Here is a 17,166-nt window from a genome sequence, read left to right as displayed (position 1 = left end):
GAAGAAGAGGCTTGTCCTCAAGCCGGGAGTTAGGAAATTGACTTTTTGTTTGAAAGGCACTTTTGCTTCTTTGATTGGACATTGTTGCCATGGAATCAGCCATTGCTTCCTTTGTTTTACCTTGCTGTCAACACAACTAGTTTCCTCTCTTTCATTGGATTCAATCAACACAACTTCTTTCATTGATGGCCGGCCAAAAGATGACAGCTTTCTGCACTTTATAGCAACCTTTAAGGTATAATAGATGAAAAGCTTGAGCATAGCTCGATATTCTTCCACTTCTTTCTTATATTTGCCAAAAGTTATAATCTTCTCTTTGGTGGTGTTCATGTCCCAGGATTCTTTGTCCTTAAGAAAAGAGACAAGCTCGATTTCATATGTACCAGTGGCATTAGGCGGCAATACTGCTAATTCTTGCTTGAAACCGATAAAACCAAAAGCATATTCTGGTGCAATACTCAGAAGAGCTACTTCACCTTTCTTCATCATCATCACAACTTCTTCAAGCCTATCAACTTCCTGCTCTTTATCTACCAACTTAAATTGAAAAACAACCCCTTCATTTGGGAGCTGGAATCCCGCCCCTTCTTCCAAGCTTTTCTGGAGGACTTTCTTGTCATCTGTAATATCTGTAGGGACCCTCCATGATATTATTTGTAGTGTAGCATTTGCAGGGATGGAACCTTCATTACCAGATGCGGTTTTTCCCTTCTCTCCAATTCCATATTTTAGTATGACTGTAGGGATGACCTTGTCCCCCTTCAATCTGGTGTTTAATTTCCGTTTAGCAATCTCTATCTTATCTTTATGGAAGAATTTCATAGCTTCTCGCAACAATAAGATCTTCTGATGGGTCCAACTGTTGGCTTCAAGGTCTCCATAAGCTTTGGTTGTATCATCCTTCATGAAAACAAGATTTGAATAACCAGTAACACATGCCCATTTCTTCAAACAATCTAAATATAATAGTGTCTCAACCATTTTGAGGGATTTGCATCGATTTTCAAAGAGAATTCCATGAATTCTGTTGTTCAAACCAGAGTTTTCAATACTACTGGTAGCCAATTCTTGGTATATATCTGATGCTTTTATCTTACACGTGGGTTTATAAAATTGGATTAAGCGATCAATAGACCGCAGGGAGATTTCAGGTACAAGTAATTCGTCTTTTAAATTCACGGTGAGACAAGAGTCCTCATCGTGAAGATCATGGTGCTGTGTTTTGGTTTCCCACTCAGAATTCGAAGTCATAGATTTCAAGAAAGTTGAATAATTACATTTCAAATTTGAATCCTCGTCTTCCCCTTCTTGTTTAAACAGGCTCGTAGTAATGACATTACAAATAGGGATGACAATCAATTTTGGCGATTTGTAGGGTTTTAGTGGTAATTGAAGATACGCAGTATTGGGCAGGAGTACTTCAGTGGTCTGTGAATTAGGCCTAATTGACTGCTCGGTCAAATCATGAGGGCCATAGTGCGAATTGAAATTGGAGCCAGAAGTATAGTTCGATACCTTACCATTCACGCTTGTACGTTCTCCCAGAGCGGTGATGGCGGTGGCAACATGTCGGGCTAGATCAATTGCTTTCTCACAGGTGGTCGGTCGGAGTAACCTAAGCCAGTTCTTTATGTCCGTTTGCAAACCACGAATAAATATTCCAAGTCGTTGTTCCTCTGATTGGTATGGAAGAAAAGCTGATAGGGCTTGGAATTTCTCTATGTATTCTTCTACACCCCCCTCCTGATTCAACGATCCTAAGTCATCGATCAGAGTGTAATCGTTGCTAATGGCTGGTCCCCTGAAGAATGAAGTCTCTGTCTCCATAGTTGGAGTAAAATGCTTGCATGTGGGTCGATGTAAGGCTTCCGTCATTTTTTCGAGTGATTTGGGTAGGTTATTAAGAGCCTCACACATCGATCTCACTGAAGAGGTAAGATCCCTTAACTGATCTGATAACGATTCAAGTTTCTTATCACGCGCATCCATCATTGCCTCAAGTTGAGTAACAGTTTGAGACTCCGGTGTAACCATTGTTGATTCGATTTCCCGGCAATGGAACCAATTGATAAGAACGTGAATCCAATAACAGATAAATGAAACTAAAATATGAGATATATAGATCTAGGTAGCTATTTGATTACTAAATGGAAATAAGAACAAATCAAAAAGGAAATCCAAATGATTGTCCTCCTGCCCTAATCAGAGAAGTTCTCTCAAGAGAAACCTCCTGCCCAAGCTAAAGCCGATACTCAAAGCTACAAAATACTCAATACCTCACTACTCCTATCACTACTCTATTTATGCTATAGATATTACAATTAAGTCCCCCATGTTTACCCATATATTTATATAAGACCCATAGCACATTCTCTATCACAATTCTCATGAAAAGAAATACAAATAGACTTTAAGTAAATCACATACTACGTAATATTTTAATGTTTGAATTATTAACTTCAATGAGAAATAGTCTTTCTTAAACGATTTTTCTTATGAGAAAAGTACAAATATAAACATATTTCTAATCATTTTACAAGAATTAGCAGAAAATTACACGATTTTTACTAATAACCATTCATTCGTAGGGACAATGTAAAATAGGGATGAGCATTACGAAAAGAAGATGCGCGAAAACACTGCAAATGGAAAACCGCATTAAATCACCAATAAAAAGTTGTTCAATTTGCTAATTTGTGAGACACACTAATTTTGTTTTTATAATTTCATTATTGTCTTTTGTTGGCTATTTGTAGTTGGTTAAAACCTATCGGATTCATCACAATTATTGAAAAAAAACTCATGGCATGAGTTTATAAATTCACAAACTTTTTGAAAAACTTTATTTTGAAAAACCTCATCCAATAGTTTTTTGGAATTTCAAAAGAAGAAAGTTTAAAAAGTTCTTAAAAAGCTTTTATTGTGGACGTTCTTAGACGTTTTTTAGATTTAGATTTTATTATTTGTGCTTGAAATTGTTAAACTAGATCCATATCTAATAAATAATAAATATATAACATATTACTAATAAAACAAAACAAAATATATAAAAGGGTTATATAGGGTAAATTTAGAATCACCCTTGAAATTTAGCATATGATTCTTACAGGTTTGTACTTGATATAAAGGTACATCAAGTCAGTCTACCTGTCGCTGCACTTAAAGTCTCCAAACTACCAAAAAAAAAAAAAAAAAAAAAACTTCATGCTTCCATATTTGTTGCATTAGCACAAAATACCAACATAAACATATACTCTAAACCACCACCACCACCACCACCACCGGAAGATTACTCCGGTGAGGACTTAGCGGTATCCACCACCATGGCCGGTGCTTCCTCCAAGCAACTGGTGTCATCACTAATCACACCACCACTCATGAGTTTTTCAACTTCTTCATTCGTATATATATGAATCTTTGTAGCCATTCGTGCAAATTCCCTACGTAAAACATTCATAAAATCATTATTGTTAAAATTAAATCGATTATTTTTTATAATTCAAGATTCTTATGTAGTGATTCTTGATAGGATTTAGACTTACTCCCATGGATCATCTCCTACAACCATCATGTCATTCTCTTCATCGGTATATAGCAATCGCCATCCACCTTCACGATTTTTTAACACACCTTCCATTTGAAATAGTGCCTCTAGCTCGCTAAATAGTTCTTCATAACTTGACATTTTTGAAAGATGAATGGCCCTTCCAACTTTGTTTCCTTGCTTATGAACCTTTGACATGAAAAAAAGATAATTAAAACTTGAAGATCTAATTTGTGCATAAAAAGGTAAAGTTTGATGTATAAAGGTAGTGTTTGGTATGCAGTAATCGTAAAAGGAATGGAATGGAACACTACGACGAAAATGAAAAAATGTTCTTTGCTTGGAACAAAGGAATGGAATGGAGCATTTCTAACGGAATTTGATTCCTTCTCCGGTTCTCATTTTCTTTCCGAAATTAAAAGTTGATACAATCTTGAGTTATAATAATATTTCAAAAAAAATTACAAAACTTCAATTGAATTAATTTTGTTCGTTTTTTTCTCTATAAATAACTAATAGATTTTGATTATATCTCAATCCTAAGATTTCATGGTATTTAATTAAAGAGAAATTAAATATCCTCCTATATTTTCTTCCTGTTTATCTTCCTAACCATATGAAATGTTAACAAGTGTCACATTTTGATAAAATTAATAATATTTTAAGACACTTGTCATCAATTTACATAGATAGGAAGATAATTAGGAAGAAAAACAGGAGGATATTTACGTTCTGTTAATTAAATTTGTGTAAACAAATTTTAAAGTGATAAATAACTTTTTTACTACTTGAAACACATAATATATATTTCAGACGACATGAATTTTTTTTTTTTGTGAAATTTATTTATTTGATTAAAGTTTAACATATTTTCTTGTTTCATCAATTTAGTTTCATTTTATCTTGTAACATAAGAAGCATGTTTAAATGGATTATTTCAATCCTTGAAGCCAACCAAAATGATAATGGAATGTAATATTCCATTCCATTACCTTACTCATTCCATTCCTTTCTAATTCCATTCCATCATACCAAACAAACCTTACCTTAATGCAACTTCTCTTGCTTAAACTTTGAGCATCTGGTGTCGAATTCACTCCATTCAAATGAAAACCAAATAGTTTACAACTACTCCCATTACTATCAGAACCACCATCATCTTTCTCACTTCCTGAATTCGGTTCAACGGTTTTGGGAACTTGAAGTTGTAATTTCAACCCGCTGACATCATCCCTCATAACCCCATTTCCAAAACCCTCACGATTGATAGGGAATCCAGTCATAGGCAACACCGGGGGCAAATTTGGAAAACAAAAGTTCCTACCACCTTCAGAACCAAGCGGATAGAACCCGGGGTTATTTGGTAAATTGGTTCTTGGTGGGCCCCAAGAACCGTTTGTTTTTCCAGTTAAAGATCTCATTGAGCAAATTTCTTGACCTTGCAAGACCTTTGGGAATCTGTTTTCAGATCCCAAAAAGCCTGAATGATGATGATTCCTCATAAGTTCACTCACAATGTTTGTACTTCTTCCTGTTAATAACATTTGATTTGGAGTAAAACCCGTATGCATCGAGGGTTGTACTTGTACTCCATGCATTGAGGGTTGTACACCGAAGTTCAACGAGTTGTTTATCGTGCCACCTATATTTTCTTGACCTTGCAAGACCTTAGAGGATCTTGTTGACTCCTCAAAGTCTAAACATCCACCCCATGCTGCATAAAAGAAACAAGTTTATCAAGAAAAGTTTCAAGATTTTAACTTTTTTGAAATTTGCAAATCAAGAAAGTTGGATACCATTTACAGGGTGTTCAGATGGAGATGAATGAAGATTTGCCCGAAGTTTTTTGAATCTTAGAGAAGGGTGAATGCTTAAAAGTGGGACAGATGCACCCGAAAGATCAATCTCCCATGGAGAGATTCGTTCTTGATTACTATTACCAACATCTTCATCCCACCTCACCTGTTGAAATGGGTTTGAAATTTAAAGAATGAATGTATAAAATAATAAAACTAGTTTTTCTTTATATGAAGTTGAAATGTGAAGTACCATTAGGCATCTCCATTTTGATTTAGACCATTTGTAAGGATCCATGTCACTTACACCGGTCACAGTGCCTCTAAACCTGCAAGAAAATGATCAAAGATTCTTGTTTAAGGGACAACGAAGAAATAAACGTGTCATTTTGTAACATCTCCAGACGCACGTACCAAAATATTGTCTGCTTCGGGAAACTCAACACCAGAAAACGAGGACTTCTCAAGGAGTCATCCATCCTGGTACTACTCTCGCCTGAGCACGCTTAACTGTGGAGTTCTGATGGGATCTGCTGTGCTCACTGCCTTAAAACGCGTCTTGAAAGGAGATGTATCCGCAACCTTATAAGAAACGCTTTGTTCCCCTTTCAGTTAAAGTGGGAGTCAGACTGGTTTTGTACTCCCACCCCACCCCCTAAGGGGGTGGGATGGGAGCATTAAACTGGTCCCACATCAACTGTAAGGGGAACCAAGCATTTCTTATAAGGTTGTGGATAACTCTCCTTCCAAGACACTTTTTAAGGCAGTGAGCACAACAGATCCCATCAGAACTCCACAGTTAAACGTGCTCAGGCGAGAGTAATACCAGGATGGGTGACTCCTTGAGAAGTCCTCGTTTTCTGGTGTTGAGTTTCCCGAAGCAGACAATATTTTGGTACGTGCGTCTGGAGATGTTACAATCTTTGTATGTAAGATACCTTCTTTCAGGAGATTCGTCCATACTGAATCTCATTTTGAACCTTGTTCCATTTGTTATCATATTGTTAATGCAGTTCATGTACTTCACATATGGAACAACAAAATCGGCTCGATTAGACCTACATGGGAATTAAAAGTTTAGAGTAGCAAATCATCAAAACGATATAATCTTTACAAAAATGTTTATCGATCTAATATTTCACCTTGGACTATAGAAAACATCGAAGGTGGTGTTGGTAGATACGGCATTAGCTACAGGGGCAAGAATGTCCATGAAGGAATTTGAGTTGGGCATAATTGTATCAGGAAGGACATTTCTTGGTCTTGTGGCTCTTCGTGTTCCTAGCCTTAATTCACCTCCTTCACCCCTAAAATGATTATATAAAATGGATTAATGTAAGCTAAAAGATATTGTAAAGTTTCCTATAATCCCATTTAGCATTTTTATTCAATTTATATTTTGGTTATTGGTTTTAATGGCTAAAGATATTAAAATATTGAAACGTAAAGCAAAAGAAAAAGATAAAATTCTTTCTGGAGACCAAAAGAATAATCTCCAAGTTCTTGTATCCATACACATTACACAATACTAACTTAATACATTTTTTATGCTTTCCAAATATAATAAAAAAAAGGGAAAAAAAACCTTTTTTTTTCTTATCTAAATTTCAACAAAACAATCCACCGACAAAAGATTTTGGTTTTCCAAATTGGAATCTTGTTTTTTCGTGGTGTCTCCCCAAATTTGCACTTTTCTACTTTTATATTTCTTTTTTAAACCTCTAAATTTATCTTATTAAACCCGAAAAGATGCATAAAATTCTCATTGAATGGTGTAACGATACCTTAGAAAGAGAACTGCATCCCCAGAAACGAGATTCTTCTGGCTTACAAAAATGCTCCACCCTGTAGTAAGCAAATGTCGCCTCGGTTGACCTAAAAACACAAAACCCAATTCCCAAATTTAAAATTCAATGTGTTAAAATCGATAAAAAGTATGGAAATTTTCAAATAAATCGATCGAAATTTAATCGCACACCTCTATAAATGTGTCTAAACTTCCACTCAACTCCATGTAGATCTTTCGCCACTAGTTCTTGGCTTGGCCTTTGCTGTTTATAATCCTGAAATGGAAGTAATTTACGTAATTTAGTTATATAAAGTTTAATTAGAGATAAAATTGATCTAATTATGAAAAACCCACAAAGAAAAATTAAAAAAAGATCACACCAGAGGTGGAAAACAATCTTCAGCGGCTCTTCTGGGTACAGAGAATCCGCCATGGGTGGATGTATCAGATGCGGTTAGTGTTTTGCAGAACATTTGAGGGGTTGATTTCGCAAGTGTCCCACCACCACCTTCTTCTTCCCCTTCTTGCAAATTTTTATCAGTTAACTACAAATCATGATGAACAAATATAGAAAATTTAGCTCAATTTTGCAAGAATTCACTTAAGATAACGAGTACACCTCAATTACCCAAAAAGGAAGCAACAAGGTAATGAAAGATTAAAGGTAAACTTATGGAAATTTACTAATGAATTAATTATACCTCTGGAAGTGGGAGGAGAGTAAGTTTTGTATAGATTTCATCATTCTCCTTGTTGGCCTGTTTTTAGAATTGGGTGAAACATCAAAAGCAAATGAGTCAAAAATCAAAATTGAGGGAATTGGATAAAGAAAAGGGGAAATCAGTAAACTTACAAGCAATTGAACATCAACAACTTTGCAAAAGATTTGAGGTTGAAGGCCGAAAGAGGGAACTTCAGTGGGTGAGAATTGAATAGATGAATGAGAAGCAATTTGTTCCAAATGACCTTGTGGGAAGTAAACAACCACATTTCCTTTGTTTGGGAGAGTTGTAAGAGGTCCAGCACAAGCATGCCAAAGCTCCATGTAAACCGAAGATTCAAAATTCGGATTTGATGATTTTAAGGATGAATTCGAGGAATTTGAGGAAGCTGATAAAGACGAATCCCCTCCATTTCCACTCGAATCAACGCTATAAACTTGTTCCCCAGCTTCAATTCCGTTCACTGCATGGTTCAGATCAATTTCCATCGCAAAAGCCAAGTTCAATTTTCCAGAAATTTCTCAAAAACAAGTGGTTATTCAGAGAATTTAAGATAAGGGGAGAAATGATGAAGCAAAATCATGCAAGAACACAAATAAATGAGATGGTTTTCTTTATGGTATCCAACAGGATGATGATGAAACAAAAGGGGAGAAATTTATCAAGATTTGAGAGAATGATTGCCACCCCATTATCTGGTTTTGAGAGTTGGGTGGGATTGATTTTGAAGAAGGGAGCAAGACATGGACAAATGCAAAGGCAGCACAGAAACCAAAGGGAAAAAAGCCAAACGGGTGGTGTCTTTCTAGCTTTTTAGAGAGGAAAGATTACAGTATTTTAGTTGGGGTGAGGGGACAAGGTGAGACCGTACAATGTAACCCACACACTCTTTCTCCTTTTGCTTTAAAAAAAATTTAATTAAAATTTTGTATAGTATATTGAATTTCTATTGAAAGATCTTTATAGGAAGTTTAATAAACAAATTTAGAAAAGTAATGGGTTGTTTTTGGAAATGTTCTCCATTGAAAAGAACTACTACCAAAAAAGAATTGATTATTGATAAATACATAAACGTTTGCATAAAAGATGAATTCAATAGAGGATGAAGACACTTCACCAAAAAAGTAAAAGGAGGTTTGGAATTTCCCAATTGAATGCCAACAACATATGCATTAACTCCCCAATTTAATTGCTTGGTGATAAACACTAAAACCAACACCTTCATTATAACTTTTGGGCAAACTTCGAATATGACTTTATTAATATATGTAACTATAAACAGTAAATAGATTGTGTTTTTATTTGGTAGATTTAAGAATATATATATATATATATATATATATATATATATATATATATATATATATATATATATTAATTTTCAGGGTTTTGTCGGTTTTGTCAAAATTTAAATTTTATGTTCGTTTTTACCCTCACATGTTTCAAAAAATGTTCGGTTTTATATTTTTACTGGTGATAACAGGTTTTTCAGGTTACCATTATATTAACTTCGTAAAAAAAACCCTTAAGTTTACAGTTCTTTTACGTATTTACTCTTAATTTTATAGTTTTTTTACACTTTTACCTTAAGTTTTTTTTTTCATAATATACGTATTCATCCAGAAAAATCGTATTTTTATTCTATGCGAATGACTAATATGGATGACGTTTATTGTCCGGATGTGTGTGAACAATTTTATTCTATGATATTGACTAAGAGAATAGATTATTTGGTAATGTGAATACGTTCCACCTCACATAAATATCGTCATTATCATGCATTCTTACTAATTTTTATTCATTTTTGTTCTCATGAATCGTTTTTCACTCATTCTCATTATTACATAATACGATTATCAAGAACACATTTTGACAAAATGAGAATCATAAAAAAGTCCATAATACCCTTATAGACGATTTAATTAGTGAAAATGTGTAACAATGATAATAGTTATGTGAGGTTGAATGTATTCATATTACCAAACAACAAATTTTCTTAGTCATTCTCACTTAATAACATTGTCCATATGTTTGTATAATAAATGTCCATCCACATATGAACCTCTCTCTCTCTCCCTTTCTCTCTAATATTGTTAATAGGTGTCTCTCATGGTTCCTAACCTTTTTACGGTTCTTATTTTATCTAAGCTCATTCAAAAGTCTAACTTTGGGTTTACCTATTGGGCTCCCAAAATTAACGTTACTATTTTGACATTATTCTAAAAGAAAGATTAAAGCTTTAGCTCGAGGAGTTAGATTTTACATTTTAGAAAGACACGTATGTTGTAGTGGCCAACATATGACTATTGTTTTGATATAATTATACATCTTCATAATTTTACAACTTGTTTGGTTTACTTAAGTTTGGAACCTAATTTTAACAATAACTATTTGAAATGATTAAACATTTTCGAAATATAATTTAATTAATTCTAGCCCATACGAGGGGTATTTCAAGATGGATATTGGACCGACCAATTCAAGAGAGGAATTTATGGGTCGAAGTTATTGAATTAATCTTGAAAAGGATGTGTTGATTTTGTGTTGCCTTTATCTAAGATGTGTGAGAGTTCTAAGTGAGTGTAGTGTCATGTTTAGAAGTACGACAACGGTTGATATGAAACATGGTAATTATAAAAGCTACTATTCTATTTTTCTCTCTTTCTCCCTCTCTACGAATTCTTTACGTATGCAATTCCAAATTTCTAGTTTTCCATGTTTTTAATTAATCGATTTGTTTTAGCCGTTTCTTCCCTAATTATCGGAACAAACGACTTTTTACATTATAACATGTGGTTTTACAGTTTACAACCGTTACGCGTCGTAAATACCTTTAAGGACAAGAGTTATATCGTGCGACAATATTAGGTCAACAAAGTCGATATCATCTAGTTGATTTTTATTTTTTATTTTTGTTCCATAATTTTAACGCGTGTGTTAATATGACGGTCTTTTTTCTATATTTTTATAACCAATTTGATCAATAATTGTAAACAATAATTATAATAATTTTGCATTTATTATTCATAATGAACTGATATTTTATTCACAATATTAATTATCATTCCTTTCTAATTATTATTTGGAATAGCATGGTAATTAAACATCATTACTGTTTATGGATTTGTTTGTGTTTATTGTGACGACTTGATAATAAATTCTTAATACTATTTATTTATTTATTTATTTTTTAGTACGGCTCTTAATACTATCTATGTGCTTGTTTATTTTCATTTTGTTAACATTTTGGTGATTAATCCAATAATATTAACTATCAGATCTGAAAATTCAACACATAGACCGTTAAATTCTATTGTTTATATATTAATATACTAGTTGAGATTCATTATAAGTTATAGATAGAATGACGGTTATTAAGATCCAGATGTTGATAATAAGATCATACGACCTTAAGATCCCAAAGAGAAAAATGATAATGATTTCACTAGGACCAGAAACAAGATTTGTATTGGATCTTAGGCTACCGGTTTGGATTGTAAGATCTTACCCACATCTAATCTCACATCTTTAGTATTTGTTACTCTAACCTTAAGAAATTTGTTCATTTATGCTAAAAATCTATTTCATAACATATAGAAGTTGTCTATTCGTTTGGAATCAAGCATATTAGAGTTTAACAATCAATGACGAATTGCAAAAGTGCAATTAAGATCCAACACATCAAGTAAATATAACAGTTTGAGAACTTTGATTGAATATTGGATGAAATGTTACAAAGAAATCTCAATGTCTTGGATATGAGAATACAAAAGACTTTGTACCTAAACATCACATACGCACACCTATTTATAGAAAGAATAAACTTAAGATATATGATACCCAATAAAATAAGGACACCTAGACCATGTAACGAAATAACAGACAGATCACGCTAACATACACCATCAGTCAGGAGAAAAATAATAGTCCTAAGTATCATTTCGAAGAAACAATATCTAGAATAGTCTATTAAAAATACAGGATACATAATAAATATATCTTCGGAAGCTTCAGACTTGTCACAACAATACATAATTTAACATAGTTTCCAAAATTTCCAATTTAACTAAAAATGAGCATTACATATCACAGAAAGCCTCTTAGAACATCAAAACTTCATATGTTTATTTCAAATTAGGCATAACATCATGCACACATTTATAGCCCATTTTATGATCTTATGTCTTTAGTTGTACATGGTGGTAGTGATCTTAGTTCCTTTTTCTTTAAGATGTTTTCGTCTTAATTATTGCAGCTTCCTTCTACAAGAATTATGATTACAATCTAAAAAATTTAAGTTGATTCTACCATCCACAAGAGTAAGACATTGCGAAAAAAATTGAGACTAGTTTATCTTGGTATGATATTACAATCTTGGTCTGATCTTACGAACACAATCTTTAAAAAATGACTATAGGTAAGATCTTGAATTAACAAATTTTGATAAATTTATGAGAAAAAGAAAAATCAACCTAATCTCATAAACCAATTTCGAAGATTTAAGCAAAAACTAGCAAAGTGATCATTTAACCATAATTTTCGCATGCCACTACCTGCGAAAATATAGGTGGCCAACAAAAATGTATTTTTTCGATAAATGGCGTTGTTTGGGCTAAGATACTTGCGGTAATACAAAGTGGATTGCGAAAAAGTCACATAACATTTTAAAAAAAAAATTCTCAAAATTCTCTGTAGAAATGGTTGGAGACGACAACGATCTACCTAAATCAGTGAGTTATTCATTCTCAATGTTTTTAATATTCGTGTTCATAAATGAATCTATTTATAGGATTTCCGAAGGTCTTGACCTTCAAATAGTTAGGTTTCAGAGGTCTTGACCTACAAAAATCTAGGTTTTCCCAGGCTATGAAAATCTATGTTTCCCCGAGCCATGACTTGTAAAATCTCAAGGCTACTTACGATAATTCCATTATTCGGACATATAATTTTTAGTTGTATATATTTAGTTATTTATAACAATTTTTATGTTAATGAGCATGAATTGAAATCATTTAAAGGTTTTTTGAATTCAATAGCCAATGCGGGAAATGTTAGACGTGCTATAGGATATTTAATGGGAGGAAGGTTGGAGTTATTTCAAACAACCTTCGAATATTGGGTTGACATACCTAATATCAAGGGGGCCATTTCTTATTCAGATGGCGATGTTGCATGGTGTTCAACCGAACATTGATCTTATAGCACATGAGCACTTTCAGTTTTTATTTTACTACAAATATGTATATTTTGGTTGTGAGGAATTTTGTTTGATTAGCAGATACAAATTTGGCGGTTGGCATCTAGATGTAAATGGAAAAGAAATGAAACACGTTGGTTCATCGTTCCAACGGCGTTTACCGAATGACACATGTAACTTGTTGACCATTGAAGATTTGTATGTGATTATATTTAATGAGATTTTTTTTCTATATTTCGAATTAGTATGTAGTAATAAGGAATTATTTAGACATGAAAATATTCAGACCTCTACAAAAAACAACCTTTTCTACTTTCAAATTAGCACCCTAATTAATGTATTCGTATTTAATGTTCAACACGTCCAAATTCGTAGGCCAAGTATTAGAACGAGCAATTTGGTTATTTTGAATGTAATATGTCACAAATGCCATTTCCTTGAACCAATATAAAGAAATGGTGATATTTGGTATTTTTTCAAAAAAAAAAAAAGAAAAAAAACACAGGAGCCTACTTTGGAGTATGAAAAGTACGATTTTTCGATATCTAAATTTTTATTGTGATATAACCATGGATGACCCTTGTTACAAAGAACAAAAATTCAAGTCATGTGGAATTAAAATGAAGAAGTTGTGGTCATTTAGAAAAATATCTTACTTAAGTGTTATAAGAAAAGTTTATAGGATCCTATGTTCTTGACCTTGTAAGTTGAGATCTAGAATGATTCATGTGATGGACTATGGAAATCATGACTAAAATTGTTCATTTGCTAATTTTGGTTAAATCTTGAGAAGTGGTTTATGGAATTAAACTTATTTGTCTTTTTCTCTAAATTTGTTATAGGTTATAAATTCTTTTAAATCTCTCTCTCTCTCCCCCCCCCCCACACACACACACACACACATATATATATATATATATATATATATATATATATATATATATATATATATATATATATATATATATATATATATATATATATTCCAATAAATGTTAACCATTATCAATATGGTTATTACTACACCATAGTTATCACTATTGAATATGCATAATTGTGTCAACATAATATGATAAACATATGTACTAAATGTATATGTGAATTCAAAATAACATTGGCCATATGTAATTATGAATATTCCATACATGAGTTTTCTTGCAAATATCGTATTTTTCCATGCAATTTCTTGCTATAACCATCTACATGTTAAATTCTTTTAGGCATCCTATCTCAAGGATCATACTATGTCATAAAATAGAATAGCACTTTAAAGTGCCATTTATATGGATCTATTTCATCACATCCACTGATACTGAATGACATATTCAAACTTTTGATAACCATTGTTCCAAAGCTTGCTTTAATCATATAATGACTTTACTACTCATACATTTTGTTGCTTTCCCTCGGGTAAGATAACTGTTTGACAATTCCATGTAGATTTATACTTGTAAAACTATGTTTAGAAGTTTTAGTTTCATATCAGAATGACATGCTTCCAAATTTTGAGAAGTTACAACCACATATAATTATAAGAACATACAAATGAAATTAATCAAGACATTCTTATGTTTATAATCCAAACATATATTTCAAATATGTCATCATCTCTTACTTCTCATTTGGAAACCCACTAAATCGCAATGATTTCTCAAACACAATAGTTCAGATGATAGAACCATTATTGGTTTTTACAACTTAATCCAATATGATATTCTAAGAAACGATAATATGATTCCAAATTTTGAATACTCATATTTCCGTTCATAGTCCTTTCAACTTCATGTTGAATATCTTAATATTCAATAAAACCTTTATCTTGTTTTGATGAATTCCAACCAATATTATTGGATTTAACGAAATAGCTTATTGGAGTATGGAAGTATCATTTGATTCTAAATTTCCAAACAAGAATCGGTGCATGTTTCTATTGAAATCATAGACCATTATGTTTTAACCGATTCTCATATGCTTATATTTTCCTCTTGAAAGTCCATTTATAGTCTAGTGGTTTACATACTAGAGGTATATCTACCAACTCTCATGTGTGATTTGGCAAGATAGAATCCATTTCACTTTTAATTGCCTCTTTTCATTTAGGTTCTCATTTAACCATATACGTGTAGAAATCATCTCCAAATGATTTCTCACTTGTCCCCTTTTACTCCATCATAATCTATTTCTTCCTCCATTTATTCTTCATGAGAGGATTCTTTGTGCCCAATTGTTTTGGAGCACTTGTCTTTTATCTATCAAGACATGGAAACACATTTTCAAAGTATGATGCATTTGTTGATTCCATTATCGTGCCTTTATATTAGAGTCATGTACAAGAAAACAATAAACACTATTTTTTGTGCATAACTAATAAAGATGCAACCAACATTCTAGTGTCCAATCCTTACAACCTTCGGGTTAGATATAATAACCTTTGTAAGACGCCCCCACATTTAATTGTATTTGTAAGATGATTTTATACCCGACTATAACTCATATGGTGTTTTATTTGTTTTCTTTTGGGGGGACCTTATATAAAAGGTAACTAATTGATAACACAATTTCCCCCACATTGAGGGTAATAACCTAAAACTTAACAACATGGAATTCATCATTTTCTTGAAGGTATGGTTTTTCCTTTCTGTGATGCCATTTTGTTGTGGCGATGAAGGTGCAATAATATCATGTATTATACCATGATTTGCATAAATACCTTTAAATGGTGATATATATATATATATATATATATATATATATATATATATATATATTCACATCCACAATCACTTCTTAGTACTTTAATCTTTTCGTTGAGTTGGATCTCAACATCACTTTTATACACTTTAAACTTGCCTATTGTGTAATCTTTACTTTTAAGTAAGTTTACATAGCAAAGTTTAGTGCAATCGTTAATAAAAGTGAGAAAGTACTTATTTCCATATTCACATGGATTCAACTTCATATCACACACATCTTTGTAAATTAATCCAAAGCGATTAGTTGTCCTTTCAATGGACTTGAAAGATCGGTGTGTTAACTTTGATTCAACACAAGTGTTGCATCCATATTTTAACTTATATAAAAGTGAGGTATGTGTTCACGTTTGATTAACCTTCTTAATGTGTCAATATTAACATGTCCAAATCTAGTATGTCACACATTAGAAATTTAAGCAAGTAAGCGGAAGAGTTATCAAACTCATTGATATTAGGCTCATTTGCCAATATATGGAATTTAAACATCCCACCATCCGTATAGACCTTGCCTACAACCATACTTTTTAGGTTAGTACAAACTTATTGGACTTAAACAACAAACAAAATCCATGTTTGTTCAACAACCATCCAAACACTAAGTTCTTCCTAATCTATGGAACATAAAACACATCATTAAGTGTTAGCTCTTTTCTATGTGATACCATTTCTGGAATGTTTTAAACACCAAATTTAAGGATTTAGAATCACAATTTCAAGAATAAATTTCTGCCTCAACTTGGACAACCTTATAATTCTTGAGTCACTCTATATTTGAGAACACATGACTTGTAGCACCCATATCAATCCATCACTTAATGGAGTTAGCATTCATAGAGTTTACTTCGGAAATCATTCCACTTTGGATGGTGACATTTTTGAATTCATTTATACACTAAATACAAATGTTTAGAATTCTAATTTCCAGAAAATATGCTTGCCTCTTGCTTGGACAAAACTCAACATAATTAAAACTTTATATTTGAACAATTATGAAACTTGATTTCTGATGCAGAAATTCTAAAACTTGATTTCTCATGCAGAAAACCGATGCTTACATTATGATATCAGAAAATCTGATGTTTTCTTTCAAAAAAACTTTTTAAAAAGTAATGTTTTTAAGTAAAACCAAGTTGCTTTTTAGTTTTTTGGGTTGTTTTTTTTTCAGAAATACCAAGTTGTTTTCTGATTTCCAAAGCCGTTTTACATAAAATTGAAGTTGTTTTTGACTAAACAAAGCCTTTTTGTTTTTCACAAAACAATACAGTATGTTCAAGACTGCTTTAGCCCCACTTAAACCTGTCAAAAATGCAATCTAAATTCATAATCTAGTAGCCCTGTCTCTCAGCTTTCCAGGGACTACTTTCA

At 32.5% G+C, this 17,166-nt stretch overlaps 1 protein-coding gene across 1 annotated transcript; it reads right to left on the bottom strand.

The window, feature by feature from the left end:
• Window positions 1–3,025: 3,025 nt before the first annotated feature.
• On the bottom strand, window positions 3,026–8,736 carry LOC145119555 (auxin response factor 4-like). The gene is made up of 12 exons (XM_079055227.1): window positions 7,983–8,736; window positions 7,831–7,887; window positions 7,510–7,674; window positions 7,319–7,403; window positions 7,125–7,215; window positions 6,483–6,647; window positions 6,279–6,398; window positions 5,594–5,669; window positions 5,341–5,506; window positions 4,591–5,258; window positions 3,543–3,733; window positions 3,026–3,440 (listed from the first exon to the last, which is right to left on the bottom strand). The coding sequence occupies exons 1-12, from the start codon at window positions 8,337–8,339 to the stop codon at window positions 3,290–3,292; spliced, it is 2,292 nt and encodes a 763-aa protein (XP_078911353.1). The 5' UTR covers window positions 8,340–8,736; the 3' UTR covers window positions 3,026–3,289.
• Between the last annotated feature and the right edge of the window lie 8,430 nt (window positions 8,737–17,166).

The sequence above is a fragment of the Lactuca virosa genome, chromosome 6, assembly GCF_052849685.1.
Source record: "Lactuca virosa cultivar CGN04683 chromosome 6, Lactuca_virosa_CGN04683_v6, whole genome shotgun sequence".
NCBI classification, from domain to species: Eukaryota; Viridiplantae; Streptophyta; class Magnoliopsida; order Asterales; family Asteraceae; genus Lactuca; species Lactuca virosa.
The sequence above is the reverse complement of the archived record's forward strand: the minus strand, read 5'-3'. Positions and strand labels throughout refer to the sequence as shown.